General features: G+C 51.5%; 1 protein-coding gene and 1 long non-coding RNA gene across 5 annotated transcripts in view; one reads left to right on the forward strand and one right to left on the reverse strand.

Moving 5' to 3' along the window:
- Positions 1-1,586: 1,586 nt before the first annotated feature.
- LOC138654642 (uncharacterized) lies at positions 1,587-9,047 on the reverse strand. Its single transcript, XR_011316425.1, has 3 exons — positions 8,911-9,047; positions 5,424-5,562; positions 1,587-2,134 (listed from the first exon to the last, which is right to left on the reverse strand). It is a non-coding gene; the product is annotated as an uncharacterized lncRNA (long non-coding RNA).
- LOC138654640 (polyadenylate-binding protein 1-like) overlaps positions 9,047-16,432 on the forward strand; it is a 29,978-nt gene continuing 22,592 nt past the window's right edge. Inside the window, exons 1-4 of one of the 4 annotated variants that reach the window (XM_069743488.1) lie at positions 9,047-9,125; positions 12,087-12,293; positions 13,190-13,383; positions 13,463-13,578. In XM_069743488.1, the coding sequence (XP_069599589.1) occupies positions 12,101-12,293; positions 13,190-13,383; positions 13,463-13,578 (503 nt within the window). In that variant the 5' untranslated portion in view covers positions 9,047-9,125; positions 12,087-12,100. Of the gene's footprint in view, positions 9,126-9,202; positions 9,633-12,086; positions 12,294-13,189; positions 13,384-13,462; positions 13,579-16,432 lie in introns of those variants that run through there. The other 3 variants (XM_069743485.1, XM_069743483.1, XM_069743484.1) reach the window with 3 other exon arrangements.

Genomic DNA, 16,432 nt, shown 5'->3' on the forward strand with positions numbered 1-16,432 from the left:
TCTCCATAGGCCTCAAGGACACAGCCCTCTCCTGGTTCTCCTCCTACCTCTCTGACCGCTCCTTCACTGTATCTTTTGCCGGCTCCTCTTCCTCTCCTCGTCCCCTTACTATCGGGGCTCCGCAGGGCTCAGTCCTGGGCCCCCTCTTCTTCTCTATACACTGCCCCTATTGGACAAACAATCAGCAGATTTGGGTTCCAGTACCATCTCTATGCTGACGACACCCAATTATACACTTCTTCCCCTGACATCACCCCCAATCTAATTCAAAACACCAAGGATTGTCTGTCTGCCGTCTCTAACATCATGTCCTCCCTCTATCTGAAACTAAATCTCTCCAAAACTGAACTTCTTGTGTTTCTTCATTCTACTAACCTCACTCTACCCAACATCGAAATTACCCTGGAGGGTTCAACCATAACTCCCAAACAGCATGCCCGCTGTCTTGGGGTCATATTCGACACCGAACTTTCCTTTACTCCCTATAACCGATCACTCACTCGCTCTTGTCCCCTGCGTCTTAAAAACATCTCCAGAATCTAACATTTTCTCACCTTTGAAACTGCTAAGACTCTTACTGTCGCTCTCATTCATTCTCATCTGGACTACTGCAACTCTCTTCTGATCGGTCTCCCTCTTACCAAACTTTCTCCTCTCCAATCCATCTTAAATGGGGCAGCCAGGGTCATATTTCTGTCCAACCGCTTCACCGATGCCTCCATCTTGTGCCAGTCATTACACTGGCTACCCATTCGCTACAGGGTCCAGTATAAACTCATCTCTCTCACCCACAAAGCCCTCCGCAGTTCTGCACCGCCTTATATCTCCTCTCTCATCTCTGTCTATCGCCCTACATGTGCCCTCCGTTGTACAAATGACCTAAGACTAACATCCCCCGTAATCCGAACCTCACACCTCCGTCTCCAAGACTTCTCTCATGCTGCGCCAGCTCTCTGGAATGCACTTCCCCAGACGATCAGACTGATACCTCGCCCCAACCTATTCAAGCGCGCTCTGGAAACCCATCTCTTCAAACAAGCCTACCACATCAACTACTCAGTAAACTAACTTTGTCCTGTTCCCTCCTTCCAAATATTATCTGCATGTGAATCTGCACCCTACTACTCATCTGTCTCCACACCCTCCATACACATGATAACTGCACTTGATACTTGACTAACTGCACTTGATACTTGACTATTGCACTTAAACACACGGGCTGATGACCGGATCATGCAGCTTCATATGAAAATCCCTATTTGTTATAATTGCCAGACCTGAAATAACAAGCACTTTTCACCTATTGTGTCCCCCCCATTTCCTTGTAGATTGTAAGCTTGCGAGCAGGGACCTCACTCCTAATGTCACTGTTTAAATTCTCTTAACTTGTATTGAATTTGTCGGTATATGTCCCCGCTTAATTGTAAAGTGCTGCGGAATATGTTGGCGCTATATAAATAAAGATTATTATTATTATTACAACAAGTTTTGGGGTCCAATTTCTTCTCTTATCCTTGGAAAAATAAAAATTTGGGGGCGAAAAGATCATATTTTTTCACAAAAATTATTTTTTTATTTTCACGGCTCTGCATTATAAACTTCTGTGAAGCACTTGTTGGGTCAAAGTGCTCACCACACATCTAGATAAGTTCCTTAAGGGGTCTACTTTCCAAAATGGTGTCACCTGTGGGGGGTTTCAATGTTTAGGCACATCAGGGGCTCTCCAAACGCAACATGGCGTCCCATCTCAATTCCTGTCAATTTTGCATTGAAAAGTCAAATGGCACTCCTTCCCTTCCGAGCTCTGCCATGCGCCCAACAAGTGGTTTACCCCCAGATATGGGGTATCAGCGTACTCAGCACAAATTGTACAACAACGTTTGGGGTCCATTTTATCCTGTTACCCTTGGTAAAATAAAACAAATTGGAGCGGAAATAAATTTTGTGTGAAAAAAAGTTAAATGTTCATTTTTATTTAAACATTCCAAAAATTCCTGTGAAACACCTGAAGGGTTAATAAACTTCTTGAATGTGGTTTTGAGCACCTTGAGGGGTGCAGTTTTTGAAATGGTGTCACACTTGGGTATTTTCTATCATATAGACCCCTCAAAATGACTTCAATGTGATGTGGTCCCTAAAAAAAAAAATGGTGTTGTAAATATGAGAAATTGCTGGTCAACTTTTAACCCTTATAACTCCCTAACAAAAAAAAAAATTTTGGTTCCAAAATTGTGCTGATGTAAAGTAGACATGTGGGAAATGTTACTTATTAAGTATTTTGTGTGACATATCTCTGTGATTTAAGGGCATAAAAATTCAAAGTTGGAAAATTGCGAAATTTCAAAATTTTCGCCAAATTTCCGTTTTTTTCCCCACAAATAACCGCAAGTTATATTTAAGAAATTTTAGCACCATCATGAAGTACAATATGTCACGATCTGTAGAAGCGTTCTAGAGTTATAACCTCATAAAAGGGACAGTGGTCAGAATTGTAAAAATTGGCCCGGTCATTAACGTGCAAACCACCCTTGGGGGTAAAGGGGTTAAACATTAAAGACAAATTAATGACAAAAAGCAAAACACATTTTGTACCAAAGTCCCCTGTGCTTTAGCTGCAAAAACAGTATTGTGGTGCTTAAAGGGAACCTGTCACCCCCAAAATCGAGGGCGAGCTAAGCCCACCAGTATCAGGGGCTTATCTGCAGCATTCTGTAATGCATTCTGGAATGCTGTAGATAACCCGCCGATGTATCCAAAAATAAAAATAATTAAAAATGAGAAAAAGAGGTTATATTATACTCACCAAGGGACAGTCCAGGTCCGGTCCGATGGGCATCGCGGTCCGGCGCCTCCAATCTTCATCAGACGACGTCCTCTTCTTGTCTTCACGCTGCGGCTCCAGCGCAAAGTACTGCAGTGCGCAGGCCCCAGGCCTCTCTGACCTTTCCCGGCGCCTGCGCACCACAGCGTGAAGACAAGAAGAGGACGTCATCCTATCAAGATGGGAGGCCCAGGATCGGACCGCCCAGGTGAAAATAATATAACCTCTTTTTGTCATCTTTGAGGATACATCGGGGGCTTATCTACAGCATTACAGAATGCATTACAGAATGCTGGAGATAAGACCCTGGTGCCGGTGGGCTGAGCTCAACGTCAATTTTGGGGGTGACAGGTTCCCTTTAACACAAAATTCCTCTCTGGAGCGGACGGGGCGGGGACACAGAGGAGCGGACGGGGCGGGGACACAGAGGAGCGGACGGGGCGGGGACACAGAGGAGCGGACGGGGCGGGGACACAGAGGAGCGGACGGGGCGGGGACACAGAGGAGCGGACGGGGCGGGGACACAGAGGAGCGGACGGGGCGGGGACACAGAGGAGCGGACGGGGCGGGGACACAGAGGAGCGGACGGGGCGGGGACACAGAGGAGCGGACGGGGCGGGGACACAGAGGAGCGGACGGGGCGGGGACACAGAGGAGCGGACGGGGCGGGGACACAGAGGAGCGGACGGGGCGGGGACACAGAGGAGCGGACGGGGCGGGGACACAGAGGAGCGGACGGGGCGGGGACACAGAGGAGCGGACGGGGCGGGGACACAGAGGAGCGGACGGGGCGGGGACACAGAGGAGCGGACGGGGCGGGGACACAGAGGAGCGGACGGGGCGGGGACACAGAGGAGCGGACGGGGCGGGGACACAGAGGAGCGGACGGGGCGGGGACACAGAGGAGCGGACGGGGCGGGGACACAGAGGAGCGGACGGGGCGGGGACACAGAGGAGCGGACGGGGCGGGGACACAGAGGAGCGGACGGGGCGGGGACACAGAGGAGCGGACGGGGCGGGGACACAGAGGAGCGGACGGGGCGGGGACACAGAGGAGCGGACGGGGCGGGGACACAGAGGAGCGGACGGGGCGGGGACACAGAGGAGCGGACGGGGCGGGGACACAGAGGAGCGGACGGGGCGGGGACACAGAGGAGCGGACGGGGCGGGGACACAGAGGAGCGGACGGGGCGGGGACACAGAGGAGCGGACGGGGCGGGGACACAGAGGAGCGGACGGGGCGGGGACACAGAGGAGCGGACGGGGCGGGGACACAGAGGAGCGGACGGGGCGGGGACACAGAGGAGCGGACGGGGCGGGGACACAGAGGAGCGGACGGGGCGGGGACACAGAGGAGCGGACGGGGCGGGGACACAGAGGAGCGGACGGGGCGGGGACACAGAGGAGCGGACGGGGCGGGGACACAGAGGAGCGGACGGGGCGGGGACACAGAGGAGCGGACGGGGCGGGGACACAGAGGAGCGGACGGGGCGGGGACACAGAGGAGCGGACGGGGCGGGGACACAGAGGAGCGGACGGGGCGGGGACACAGAGGAGCGGACGGGGCGGGGACACAGAGGAGCGGACGGGGCGGGGACACAGAGGAGCGGACGGGGCGGGGACACAGAGGAGCGGACGGGGCGGGGACACAGAGGAGCGGACGGGGCGGGGACACAGAGGAGCGGACGGGGCGGGGACACAGAGGAGCGGACGGGGCGGGGACACAGAGGAGCGGACGGGGCGGGGACACAGAGGAGCGGACGGGGCGGGGACACAGAGGAGCGGACGGGGCGGGGACACAGAGGAGCGGACGGGGCGGGGACACAGAGGAGCGGACGGGGCGGGGACACAGAGGAGCGGACGGGGCGGGGACACAGAGGAGCGGACGGGGCGGGGACACAGAGGAGCGGACGGGGCGGGGACACAGAGGAGCGGACGGGGCGGGGACACAGAGGAGCGGACGGGGCGGGGACACAGAGGAGCGGACGGGGCGGGGACACAGAGGAGCGGACGGGGCGGGGACACAGAGGAGCGGACGGGGCGGGGACACAGAGGAGCGGACGGGGCGGGGACACAGAGGAGCGGACGGGGCGGGGACACAGAGGAGCGGACGGGGCGGGGACACAGAGGAGCGGACGGGGCGGGGGCACAGAGGAGCGGACGGGGCGGGGGCACAGAGGAGCGGACGGGGCGGGGGCACAGAGGAGCGGACGGGGCGGGGGCACAGAGGAGCGGACGGGGCGGGGGCACAGAGGAGCGGACGGGGCGGGGGCACAGAGGAGCGGACGGGGCGGGGGCACAGAGGAGCGGACGGGGCGGGGGCACAGAGGAGCGGACGGGGCGGGGGCACAGAGGAGCGGACGGGGCGGGGGCACAGAGGAGCGGACGGGGCGGGGGCACAGAGGAGCGGACGGGGCGGGGGCACAGAGGAGCGGACGGGGCGGGGACACAGAGGAGCGGACGGGGCGGGGACACAGAGGAGCGGACGGGGCGGGGACACAGAGGAGCGGACGGGGCGGGGACACAGACCCTAGCAATATAAATGGAGAGAAAGGGAGGTTTTGGTGTTTTTTCTTTTAGGAATTATACTCGTCTCTCTGACATTATCAGACGCCCACAGTGTCATCCCTTTGGGTCCTCGCATGGATTGTGGGGGCTCCAGCATTCCACTTGGTGAAGAGAAGTCCAGTGATGAGATGACATCTGCAGGGAGGTCACTGGATGGGGAAAAGCGACAATACCTAGAATAAAACAGAAAAAAAAAATCATGCAGAAACCTGGACACAAGTAGTGGCCGCCACCAGTGGCCTCCGGGCTAATACTGACCAGCACAGCGTGCGAGGACAATAAAGCCCGGGATCTGGAGACATTGTTATCACGCAGTGTCGCTCCCAGAGGTCATAGGACAGTCATCAACCTGACGTCATGTGTGCCCAATAATATTAATGAGAAAACGTTTTATGTAAAAAAGAATAAATAAAACAGGACGGACTCCGCACCATCAGGCAGATTCTCATGTTAATATCAATCCCTCAAATCTCCATCATCATTCATCCCCTCCCCTGTCCCCCCCCCCCCCCACACACACACACGTAGCGCTATACATCCCTGCACCCCCCACCGCAAGAGACATCACACACTGACCTGCACAACGCGTGACATCAGCCCCCCACACCATGCAGACCCATGCGAGTAACATCAGCCCCATTCTGCAGGTAGACACCCCCCCCCCCCCCCGCACACAGATCCCCCCACCGTCCAGCATGCACATGCAGCCCCATGCAAGCAACATCACCCCTCTCTCCCCAGGCAGATCCCCCCCACCGTCCAGCATGCACATGCAGCCCCATACAAGCAATATCACCCCTTTCTCCCCAGGCAGATCCCCCCACCGTCCAGCATGCTCATGCAGCCCCATACAAGCAATATCACCCCTTTCTCCCCAGGCAGATCCCCCCCACCGTCCAGCATGCACATGCAGCCCCATACAAGCAATATCACCCCTTTCTCCCCAGGCAGATCCCCCCACCGTCCAGCATGCTCATGCAGCCCCATGCAAGCAACATCACCCCTTTCTCCCGAGGCAGATCCCCCCTTCCAGCACGCGCATGCAGCCCCATGCAAGCAACATCACCCCTCTCTCCCCAGGCAGATCCCCCCTTCCAGCACGCGCATGCAGCCCCATGCAAGCAACATCACCCCTTTCTCCCCCAGGCAGATCCCCCCACCGTCCAGCACGCACATGCAGCCCCATGCAAGCAACACCACCCCTTTCTCCCCAGGCAGATCCCCCCCTTCCAGCACGCGCATGCAGCCCCATGCAAGCAACATCACCCCTTTCTCCCCAGGCAGATGCCCCCGTTCCAGCACGCGCATGCAGCCCCATGCAAGCAACATCACCCCTTTCTCCAAAGGCAGATGCCCCCACCGTCCAGCATGCACATGCAGCCCCATGCAAGCAACATCACCCCTTTCTCCCCCAGGCAGATCCCCCCACCGTCCAGCATGCACATGCAGCCCCGTGCAAGCAACATCACCCCTTTCTCCCCAGGCAGATGCCCCCACCGTCCAGCATGCACATGCAGCCCCATGCAAGCAACATCACCCCTTTCTCCCCAGGCAGATGCCCCCACCGTCCAGCATGCACATGCAGCCCCATGCAAGCAACATCACCCCTTTCTCCCAGGCAGATCCCCCCACCGTCCAGCATGCACATGCAGCCCCATGCAAGCAACATCACCCCTTTCTCCCAGGCAGATGCCCCCACCGTCCAGCATGCACATGCAGCCCCATGCAAGCAACATCACCCCTTTCTCCCCAGGCAGATCCCCCCCACCGTCCAGCATGCTCATGCAGCCCCATGCAAGCAACATCACCCCTTTCTCCCCAGGCAGATCCCCCCACCGTCCAGCATGCACATGCAGCCCCATACAAGCAATATCACCCCTTTCTCCCCAGGCAGATCCCCCCCACCGTCCAGCATGCACATGCAGCCCCATACAAGCAATATCACCCCTTTCTCCCCAGGCAGATCCCCCCACCGTCCAGCATGCTCATGCAGCCCCATGCAAGCAACATCACCCCTTTCTCCCGAGGCAGATCCCCCCTTCCAGCACGCGCATGCAGCCCCATGCAAGCAACATCACCCCTCTCTCCCCAGGCAGATCCCCCCTTCCAGCACGCGCATGCAGCCCCATGCAAGCAACATCACCCCTTTCTCCCCCAGGCAGATCCCCCCACCGTCCAGCACGCACATGCAGCCCCATGCAAGCAACACCACCCCTTTCTCCCCAGGCAGATCCCCCCCTTCCAGCACGCGCATGCAGCCCCATGCAAGCAACATCACCCCTTTCTCCCCAGGCAGATGCCCCCGTTCCAGCACGCGCATGCAGCCCCATGCAAGCAACATCACCCCTTTCTCCAAAGGCAGATGCCCCCACCGTCCAGCATGCACATGCAGCCCCATGCAAGCAACATCACCCCTTTCTCCCCAGGCAGATGCCCCCACCGTCCAGCACGCACATGCAGCCCCATGCAAGCAACATCACCCCTTTCTCCCAAGCAGATGCCCCCACCGTCCAGCATGCACATGCAGCCCCATGCAAGCAACATCACCCCTTTCTCCCAGGCAGATGCCCCCACCGTCCAGCATGCACATGCAGCCCCATGCAAGCAACATCACCCCTTTCTCCCCCAGGCAGATCCCCCCACCGTCCAGCATGCACATGCAGCCCCGTGCAAGCAACATCACCCCTTTCTCCCCAGGCAGATGCCCCCACCGTCCAGCATGCACATGCAGCCCCATGCAAGCAACATCACCCCTTTCTCCCCAGGCAGATGCCCCCACCGTCCAGCATGCACATGCAGCCCCATGCAAGCAACATCACCCCTTTCTCCCAGGCAGATCCCCCCACCGTCCAGCATGCACATGCAGCCCCGTGCAAGCAACATCACCCCTTTCTCCCAGGCAGATGCCCCCACCGTCCAGCATGCACATGCAGCCCCATGCAAGCAACATCACCCCTTTCTCCCAGGCAGATGCCCCCACCGTCCAGCATGCACATGCAGCCCCATGCAAGCAACATCACCCCTCTCTCCCCCAGGCAGATGCCCCCACCGTCCAGCATGCACATGCAGCCCCATGCAAGCAACATCACCCCTTTCTCCCCAGGCAGATCCCCCCCACCGTCCAGCATGCACATGCAGCCCCGTGCAAGCAACATCACCCCTTTCTCCCCAGGCAGATGCCCCCACCGTCCAGCATGCACATGCAGCCCCATGCAAGCAACATCACCCCTTTCTCCCAGGCAGATGCCCCCACCGTCCAGCATGCACATGCAGCCCCATGCAAGCAACACCACCCCTTTCTCCCCAGGCAGATCCCCCCCTTCCAGCATGCACATGCAGCCCCATGCAAGCAACATCACCCCTTTCTCCCCAGGCAGATCCCCCCACCGTCCAGCACGCACATGCAGCCCCATGCAAGCAACATCACCCCTTTCTCCCCCAGGCAGATCCCCCCACCGTCCAGCGTGCAGCCCCATGCAAGCAACATCACCCCTTTCTCCCCCAGGCAGACTCCCACTTACCTGGTCTGTGACTATGGAGGAGGAACCCAAAACACCCCAAATCCTGCACACAGTCCTCGAAATCCCGCCATGACGTCCACAGCTTCCGTTTCTCCTGTCTGCTCTATGGAGGGAGAGGCGCCGCCCCTTCCGGTCACATGGGCGTGACGTCACCAGAGGTCCTTTAGCCGCCTTGGATTTAGCCTCTAGCCTGAGACCAGGCTTCGCTGGAGTAGGTGAGTATGACGTCTTCAAGGAGGCGGGAAGTGGGAGGGGCCCGGGGCGGGGGGAGGAGCCCGGGGCGGGGGGAGGCGGCTCCGGACTCTAATTTAAAAAAAAAAAAGACCAGAAAGAAAACTTGCTCCCGTGCCGCCCCCCCTCCCCCCATCGTCCTGCCGTAGGCACGAGCACACAAGTGCGTAAACATATAATAAGTGATGATCCAGAAAGGAGAAGTCTTATTTGATTGGTGCACATTTATGGCATAAAATGCTTTATTATAAGGGGGATCCAGACACGTGTCGGCCCCGTAGTAACTGCCCGCTCCTCGCGTGGGCATCAGTTGGCACCATGAGGCGGCCATGCTGTGCCCTGACAGTGACAGTTTACCAGGAGCCGCCATCAGGATCTGACTGGAGACAAGATAGGAACAAGGTGATTACCGACATATTGTGCAGAGTCTGTGAGTCCAAAGTCGGCACAACCTGAAATCTTTGCGGAGGAAAGTGAAGAATTCTAGAATCGTAAGTTCTCTAATCAGCGCCACATGTCAGGCCGGCGTCACACTCGGCGTAAGACAATACGCTCCGTAATTTACGGCTGTAATACGCAGAAAAGTCCCCAAAATCGTGGTCCGTAGCTCCTCCGTAGGCAGGGTGTGTCAGCGTATTCTGTGCATGGCATCCTCCGTATGTAATCCGTATGGCAGCCGTACAATGGATCCATGTGCTCAAAAAATAATAAAAACATATATACTGTCTATATATATATATATGTATATGTATGTCAGTGAGACACATGTATGTATATATATTAATATTTCATCCAGCGCGATATAGCAGAAAGCCGGTAATTCAATTGCCGTCTTTTGCTATCTCCTTCCTAAACCCGACATGATATGAGACATGTCTACATACAGTAAACCATCTCATATCACCATTTTTTCTTGCATATTCCACACTACTAATGTTAGTATGTGCAAAATTTGGGCGCTCTAGCTATTAAATTAAAGGGTTAAATGGCGGAAACAATTGGCGTGGGCTCCCACGCAATTTTCTCCGCCAGAGTAGTAAAGCCAGTGACTGAGGGCAGATATTAATAGCCTGGAGAGGGTCCACGGTTATTGCCCCCCCCCCCCCCCCCCCCCGGCTAAAAACACCTGCCCCCAGCCGCCCCAGAAAAGGCACATCTGGAAGATGCGCCTATTCTGGCACTTGGCCACTCTCTTCCCATTCCCGTGTAGCGGTGGGATATGGGGTAATGAAGGGTTAATGTCATCTTGCTATTGTAAGGGGACATTAAGCCTAATTAATAATGGAGAGACGTCAATTATGACACCTATCCATTATTAATCCAATAGTAGTAAAGGGTTAAAAAAACACACACATTATTACAAAGTCTTTTAATGAAATAAACACACAGGTTGTTGGAATAATTTATTATTCTGGTAACCCACCTGAAGACCCTCGCTCTGTAACAAAGGAAAATATCTATCAGCATATGTACGGGTGTTTAATCCATATTTTAAGCACTATCATTACTAAGTGCATACATTTGATAGCACTTTGGTTCAGGATTTATTTAGCAACATTTCAATAGAGCATGCGGTTTGAGCCTCTATTTCTTCATCTCGCTTTAGTCAGTATAATTATAAATAAATAGATGACTTTAATATTGAAATTCCTCATCAATTGGTGATTTGAAGTTAGTGGAGGTATTTTCTCAGCATGCTCTATTGTTGAAAAATTTGTTGTATCCAGGAATGTTTATTTTATCTCTTGCTCCCTCACTAGTATTATATTTTGCTCTACACCTACCTGCCATTACATTTATCTGTACGGTTTTAAGGCATTGTTTTATTTTTTGTATTTGTCTGTATTAATAAAGTTATAACTTTTTATTGAAAAGAATCAAAACACTCTTTGATTTAGCACGCAGTTTAATAATTGCCTAGCTGATCAGTATGTTTTATTATTGATGTGTAAATTAACTTGGACAATTAATTATTCGGCCTTCAGATGAGCTCACTGGTGGATTCACAGTTACCTCGTTTTGCAGTATTACATGTACTGTGATACATAGAGGCTGTAGAAACCAAACGGCTCAACATACTAAATTACATTTTACTGTAAAAATTATATTTACCCATAAATACAAGAATAAAAAAAACCAAGATGTCAATTTGACTTTGTTTTAGTGAAGCGGTGAAATCTACCAGTTCTTTAAAGCATGTGTCTGGGACTTTAACATTGATGGACTATCCTTAGGGTAGGTGATGAATGTCTGATTGGTAAGTACCCCCGGAGATCAGCCCTTCCTGGTGTCGTCGGCAGCCGGAACTGCTCAGTTATGGAGCTGCACAGCACAGCTTTGTCTACAGAATAGTGACACATGCACATACTATTCAATAGAGAAGGCATGTGCAGTACCTGGCCGTGGCCACTATACTGTCGATGGAGCTGTTCTGGACAGAGCCACAACTCAGCACTTCCAGCCGCCACCGCCACGATCGGTTGGGTACCGGGTGTCGCACCCCCAGTAATCAGACATTGATGACCTCTCCGAAGAATAAGCCATCAATGTTACAGCGCCAGATAGCCCCTTTAAAGCTGCTCATACACATTAGATAAATGTTGTCTGACTTTGGCGGGATCGGCAGGCCTTATACTGTGTATCGGGGTCCCCAGCTTCACCCTGAACAGAGGACGGGGGCAGAGAATGATCCGCCCTGTTGAATGTCCTTTTGTTCGGGGTGTAGATAAGCTATGGTCAGGCTGCGGCTAATGTGCATGGCCAGCTTTGGCGTGTGACTGCCATGTAATGCTTTTCAAAAACCTGACCAGCACATCCAAACATAGACTAAGTGTGAACAGGTGCATCTTTCAGCGCTGCAGTGTGCTGCCTTATTTACTTAACTTGCCATGTAATGCTGACATGTTATTATCAAGGTGTTTTTCTTACAATCTCCTTTATTTTAGTGACCCTGCTAATAATGGCCACTAGCGCACTCAGCCACAGTACAGCAACCCTGTATGTTGGGGATCTCCTTCCGGAGGTCACAGAGGAGATGCTGCATGAAAAGTTCACTCCTGCCGGCAACATTTTGTCAGTCATCATATGCAGAGACAAGATCACCGGTCAGTCTCTTGGCTACGCTTACATCAATTTCCAGCAGCCGGAGGACGGTGAGAAGCAATACACAACTATAGCTATACATTGCAGCCCTGCCAGCAACAAGGCTGGGGTGAAATATTGCAACTGTTCCACAAATATCATGGACATACAAGATTGTAGATACAGTGGGGAAAATAAGTATTTGATACGCTGCCGATTTTACATGTTTTCCCACCTACAAAGAATGCAGAGGTCTGAAATTTTTATCGTAGGTACACGTCACCTGTGAGAGACAACCTAAAAATAAAAACCAAACAATCACATTGAATGATTTTTACACAATTTACATTTTATTGCTTGAAATACTGTATATTTTTTTTAATTTCTGGCAATTTTTTAGCTTAACATATAATGTATTAAAAATAAAAAAAATCTTGCAACTTTCAAACTGGACATGGGTGCTTTTATAGATTATAACTTCCTGTTGTTTCAGGAAACAACAGGTGTACATAGCTACAGTCATCAGACCTGAGTCCAATAATTTTATTAAAGCATCTAATGAGCGTGTACAAGTGTCATTGTGAAGGGAGGGTGAGCAGGGTCAGCTGTGACATCTCCTATTGTAATTAGTGGATCTTGTATTATCAGCTGTATGTAGAAGCGTTACCGTCATCCTTCCTCTGCTGATAAGGAGCCTGCTGAAAACTCTTCCTGAAAGGGCAGAAAGTATGAACAGTTCAAGATTTCTAAAAAAATTTTAGAACAAGAAAAATTTGCAAATTATTTTTTTTTAAATAAAATTAATGCAAAACAAAATATAGTAAAAAATGTTGTAGCATGGAATGCTGGAGCTGATCAACAATTCCTATCATGGCATGGCATCCTATCAGGGCGCAGAGGTCACCGAGGTGGATAAAGTCATTGATAGTCTCTTTCTTTGAAAATGTCCCCCATCCTTTCCCGCCAGCGGAGCGAGCTCTGGATACCATGAACTTTGAAGACATGAATGGCAAAGCGATGCGCATTATGTGGTGTCAGCGCAACCCGTCCGTAATAAAGAGCAGGATCGGCAACATTTTTATCAAGAACCTGGATAAGACCATCGATAGTAAATTACTGTACGACACATTTTCTGCTTTTGGCAGCATCATGTCGTGTAAGGTAAGTCAGTCATCCACCACATACGGATGTGTGAGGTCTGTGCAGTAGTAAGGTCCCTTATTAATATGAGGTGTTGCAGGTCGTGTGTGACGAAAATGGATCTAAAGGTTATGGGTTTGTACATTTCGAGACCCGCGAATCAGCCCAGAAGGCCATTGACTCGTTGAATGGCAAGATCCTAAATGACCAGAAAGTGTAAGTATGCCCTCATGTAAGGCCGGCTTCACGTGTCTGGGATTTCTGGACTCCTGGACCCCAAATCAACATTCTCATAGGCATATTTCAAGCTTTAGGGTTCGGGTCAGGAGACCTTCGGCTGGTCTGCAAACCGCGACCTGTATACAGACTGAGACGTGCCAAGACGGCCTAACACAAAGAATCCACAATCGATTATTGACTTACATGTCGCCAGTGGCAGGGGTTATCCACCTCTGGGGACTTTTTTTTTTACTTAATTGCATTTATTTGGGGCTAAAAGTCATTTTTGCAATTCAGTTTCCTTACAAAATTTGCACCTTTTGGCTTTTACAGGCTGTTTGTCTCCTCCTCCCTGCACATTCAACTTTTCTGTGGTCAGTGGTCATAAATCAGCTGAGAAGAGCTCAGAAATAGACAGATAAGTGTTAGAAGCTCTCTTTCTGGATCCTTAGGCTATGTTTACACACAGCAGCAAAATCTGCAGCGTTTCCGCAGCAGTTTCCCATGCGTTGTACAGTACAAAGTAAACCTATGGGAAACTCAATCCGCAGTGCACATGCTGTGGAAAAAAACGCGCGGAAACGCAGCGGTTTACATTCGGCAGCATGTCAATTCTTTGTGCGGGATCCGCAGCGGTTTTACACCTGCTCCATAACAGAAAACCGCAGGTGTAAAAACGCAGTAAATCCGCAGTGGACCATTCTACGTGTGCACATACCCTTAGGCCGGCCTCACACTCAGCGTATAAAAATATGGTCCGTAAATTACGTAGAAAAGTCCCCAAAATAGTGGTCCGTATCTCCTCCGTAGGCAGGGTGTGTCAGCGTATTTTGCGCATGGCATCCTCCATATGTAATCCGTATGGCATCCGTACTGCGAGATTTTCTCGCAGGCTTGCAAAACCGACATATGGACATACAATGGATCCATGTGCTCAAAAAATCGTAACAACATATATGCTGTCTATATATATATATATATATATATATATATTAACCCCTTTCTGACCTCGGACGGGATAGTACGTCCAAGGTCAGATCCCCTGCTTTGATGCAGGGCTCCGCGGTGAGCCCGCATCAAAGCCGGGACATGTCAGCTGTTTTGAACAGCTGACATGTGCCCGTAATAGGCGCGAGCAGAATCGCGATCTGCCCGCGCCTATTAACTAGTTAAATGCTGCTGTCAAACGCAGACAGAGGCATTTAACTACCGCATCCGTCCGGGCGTCCGGAAATGACGTCATCGCCGACCCCGTCACATGATCGGAGGTAGGCGATGCTTCTCCATAGTAACCATAGAGCTCCTTGAGACCTCTATGGTTACTGATCGCCGGTAGCTGTGAGCGCCACCCTGTGGTCAGCGCTCACAGCACACCTGCAGTTCTGCTACATAGTAGCGATCAGCAGATCGCTGCTATGTAGCAGAGCCGATCGTGCTGTGCCTGCTTCTAGCCTCCCATGGAGGCTATTGAAGCATGGCAAAAATTAAAAAAAAGTTTAAAAAAATGTGAAAAAAATAAAAAAAATATAAGTTTAAATCACCCCCCTTTCGCCCCAATCAAAATAAATCAATAAAAATATCAAATCTACACATATTTGGTATCGCCGCGCTCAGAATCGCCCGATCTATCAATTAAAAAAAAGCATTAACCTGATCGCTAAACAGCGTAGTGAGAAAGAAATTTGAAACGCCAGAATTATGTTTTTTTGGTCGCCGCAACATTGCATTAAAATGCAATAACGGGCGATCAAAAGAACGTATCTGCACCAAAATGCTATCATTAAAAACGTCATCTCGGCAAGCAAAAAATAAGCCCTCAACCGACCCCAGATCATGAAAAATGGAGACGCCACGAGTATGGAAAAATGGCGCAATTTTTTTTTTCTGCAAACCTTGGAATTTTTTTTCACCACACTTAGGTAAAAAATAACCTACACATGTTAGGTGTCTATGAACTCGTAGTGACCTGGAGAATCATAATGTCAGGTCAGTTTTAGCATTTAGTGAACCTAGCAAAAAAGCCAAACAAAAAACAAGTGTGGGATTGCACTTTTTTTGCAATTTCACTGCACTTGGAATTTTTTTCCCGTTTTCTAGTACACGACATGCTAAAACCAATGATGGCGTTCAAAAGTACAACTCGTCCCGCAAAAAATAAGCCCTCACATGGCCAAATTGACGGAAAAATAAAAAAGTTATGGCTCTGGGAAGGAGGGGAGTGAAAAACGAACACGGAAAAACTAAAAATCCCAAGGTCATGAAGGGGTTAATATTTTATCCAGCGAGAGATAGCTTTAAAGCCAGTAATTCAATTGCCGGCTTTTGCTATCTCCTTCCCAAACCCGACATGATATGAGACATGGTTTACATACAGTAAACCATCTCATATCCCCATTTTTGTTACATATTACACACTACTAATGTCAGTAGTGTGTATGTGCAAAATTTGGGCGCTCTAGATATTAAATTAAAGGGTTAAATGGTGAAAAAAATTGGCGTGGGCTCCCGCGCAATTTTCTCCGCCAGAGTAGTAAAGCCAGTGACTGAGGGCAGATATTAATAGCCTGGAGAGGGTCTATGGTTTTCGCCCCCCCCCCCCTCCCACCCCCCCGGCTAAAAACATCTGCCCCCAGCCACCCCAGAAAAGGCACATCTGGAAGAGGCTGGGAAAATATTCTGAAAAGTTCCCACGCTCGAGGTCATATGAGGACAACCAGCAGATGGTGCATCACCGCGAATGAAGGTAACTACAGGTCATTGTCCTACTTTCCATTCATTCGCTGGGGTTTTACAGGCAGGAGCACAGCTGCATTATAGCAGAACTCCTGCCTGTAAAATAATTTAACCCCTT

Source organism: Ranitomeya imitator, unplaced genomic scaffold (assembly GCF_032444005.1).
Source record: "Ranitomeya imitator isolate aRanImi1 unplaced genomic scaffold, aRanImi1.pri SCAFFOLD_128, whole genome shotgun sequence".
NCBI lineage: Eukaryota > Metazoa > Chordata > Amphibia > Anura > Dendrobatidae > Ranitomeya > Ranitomeya imitator.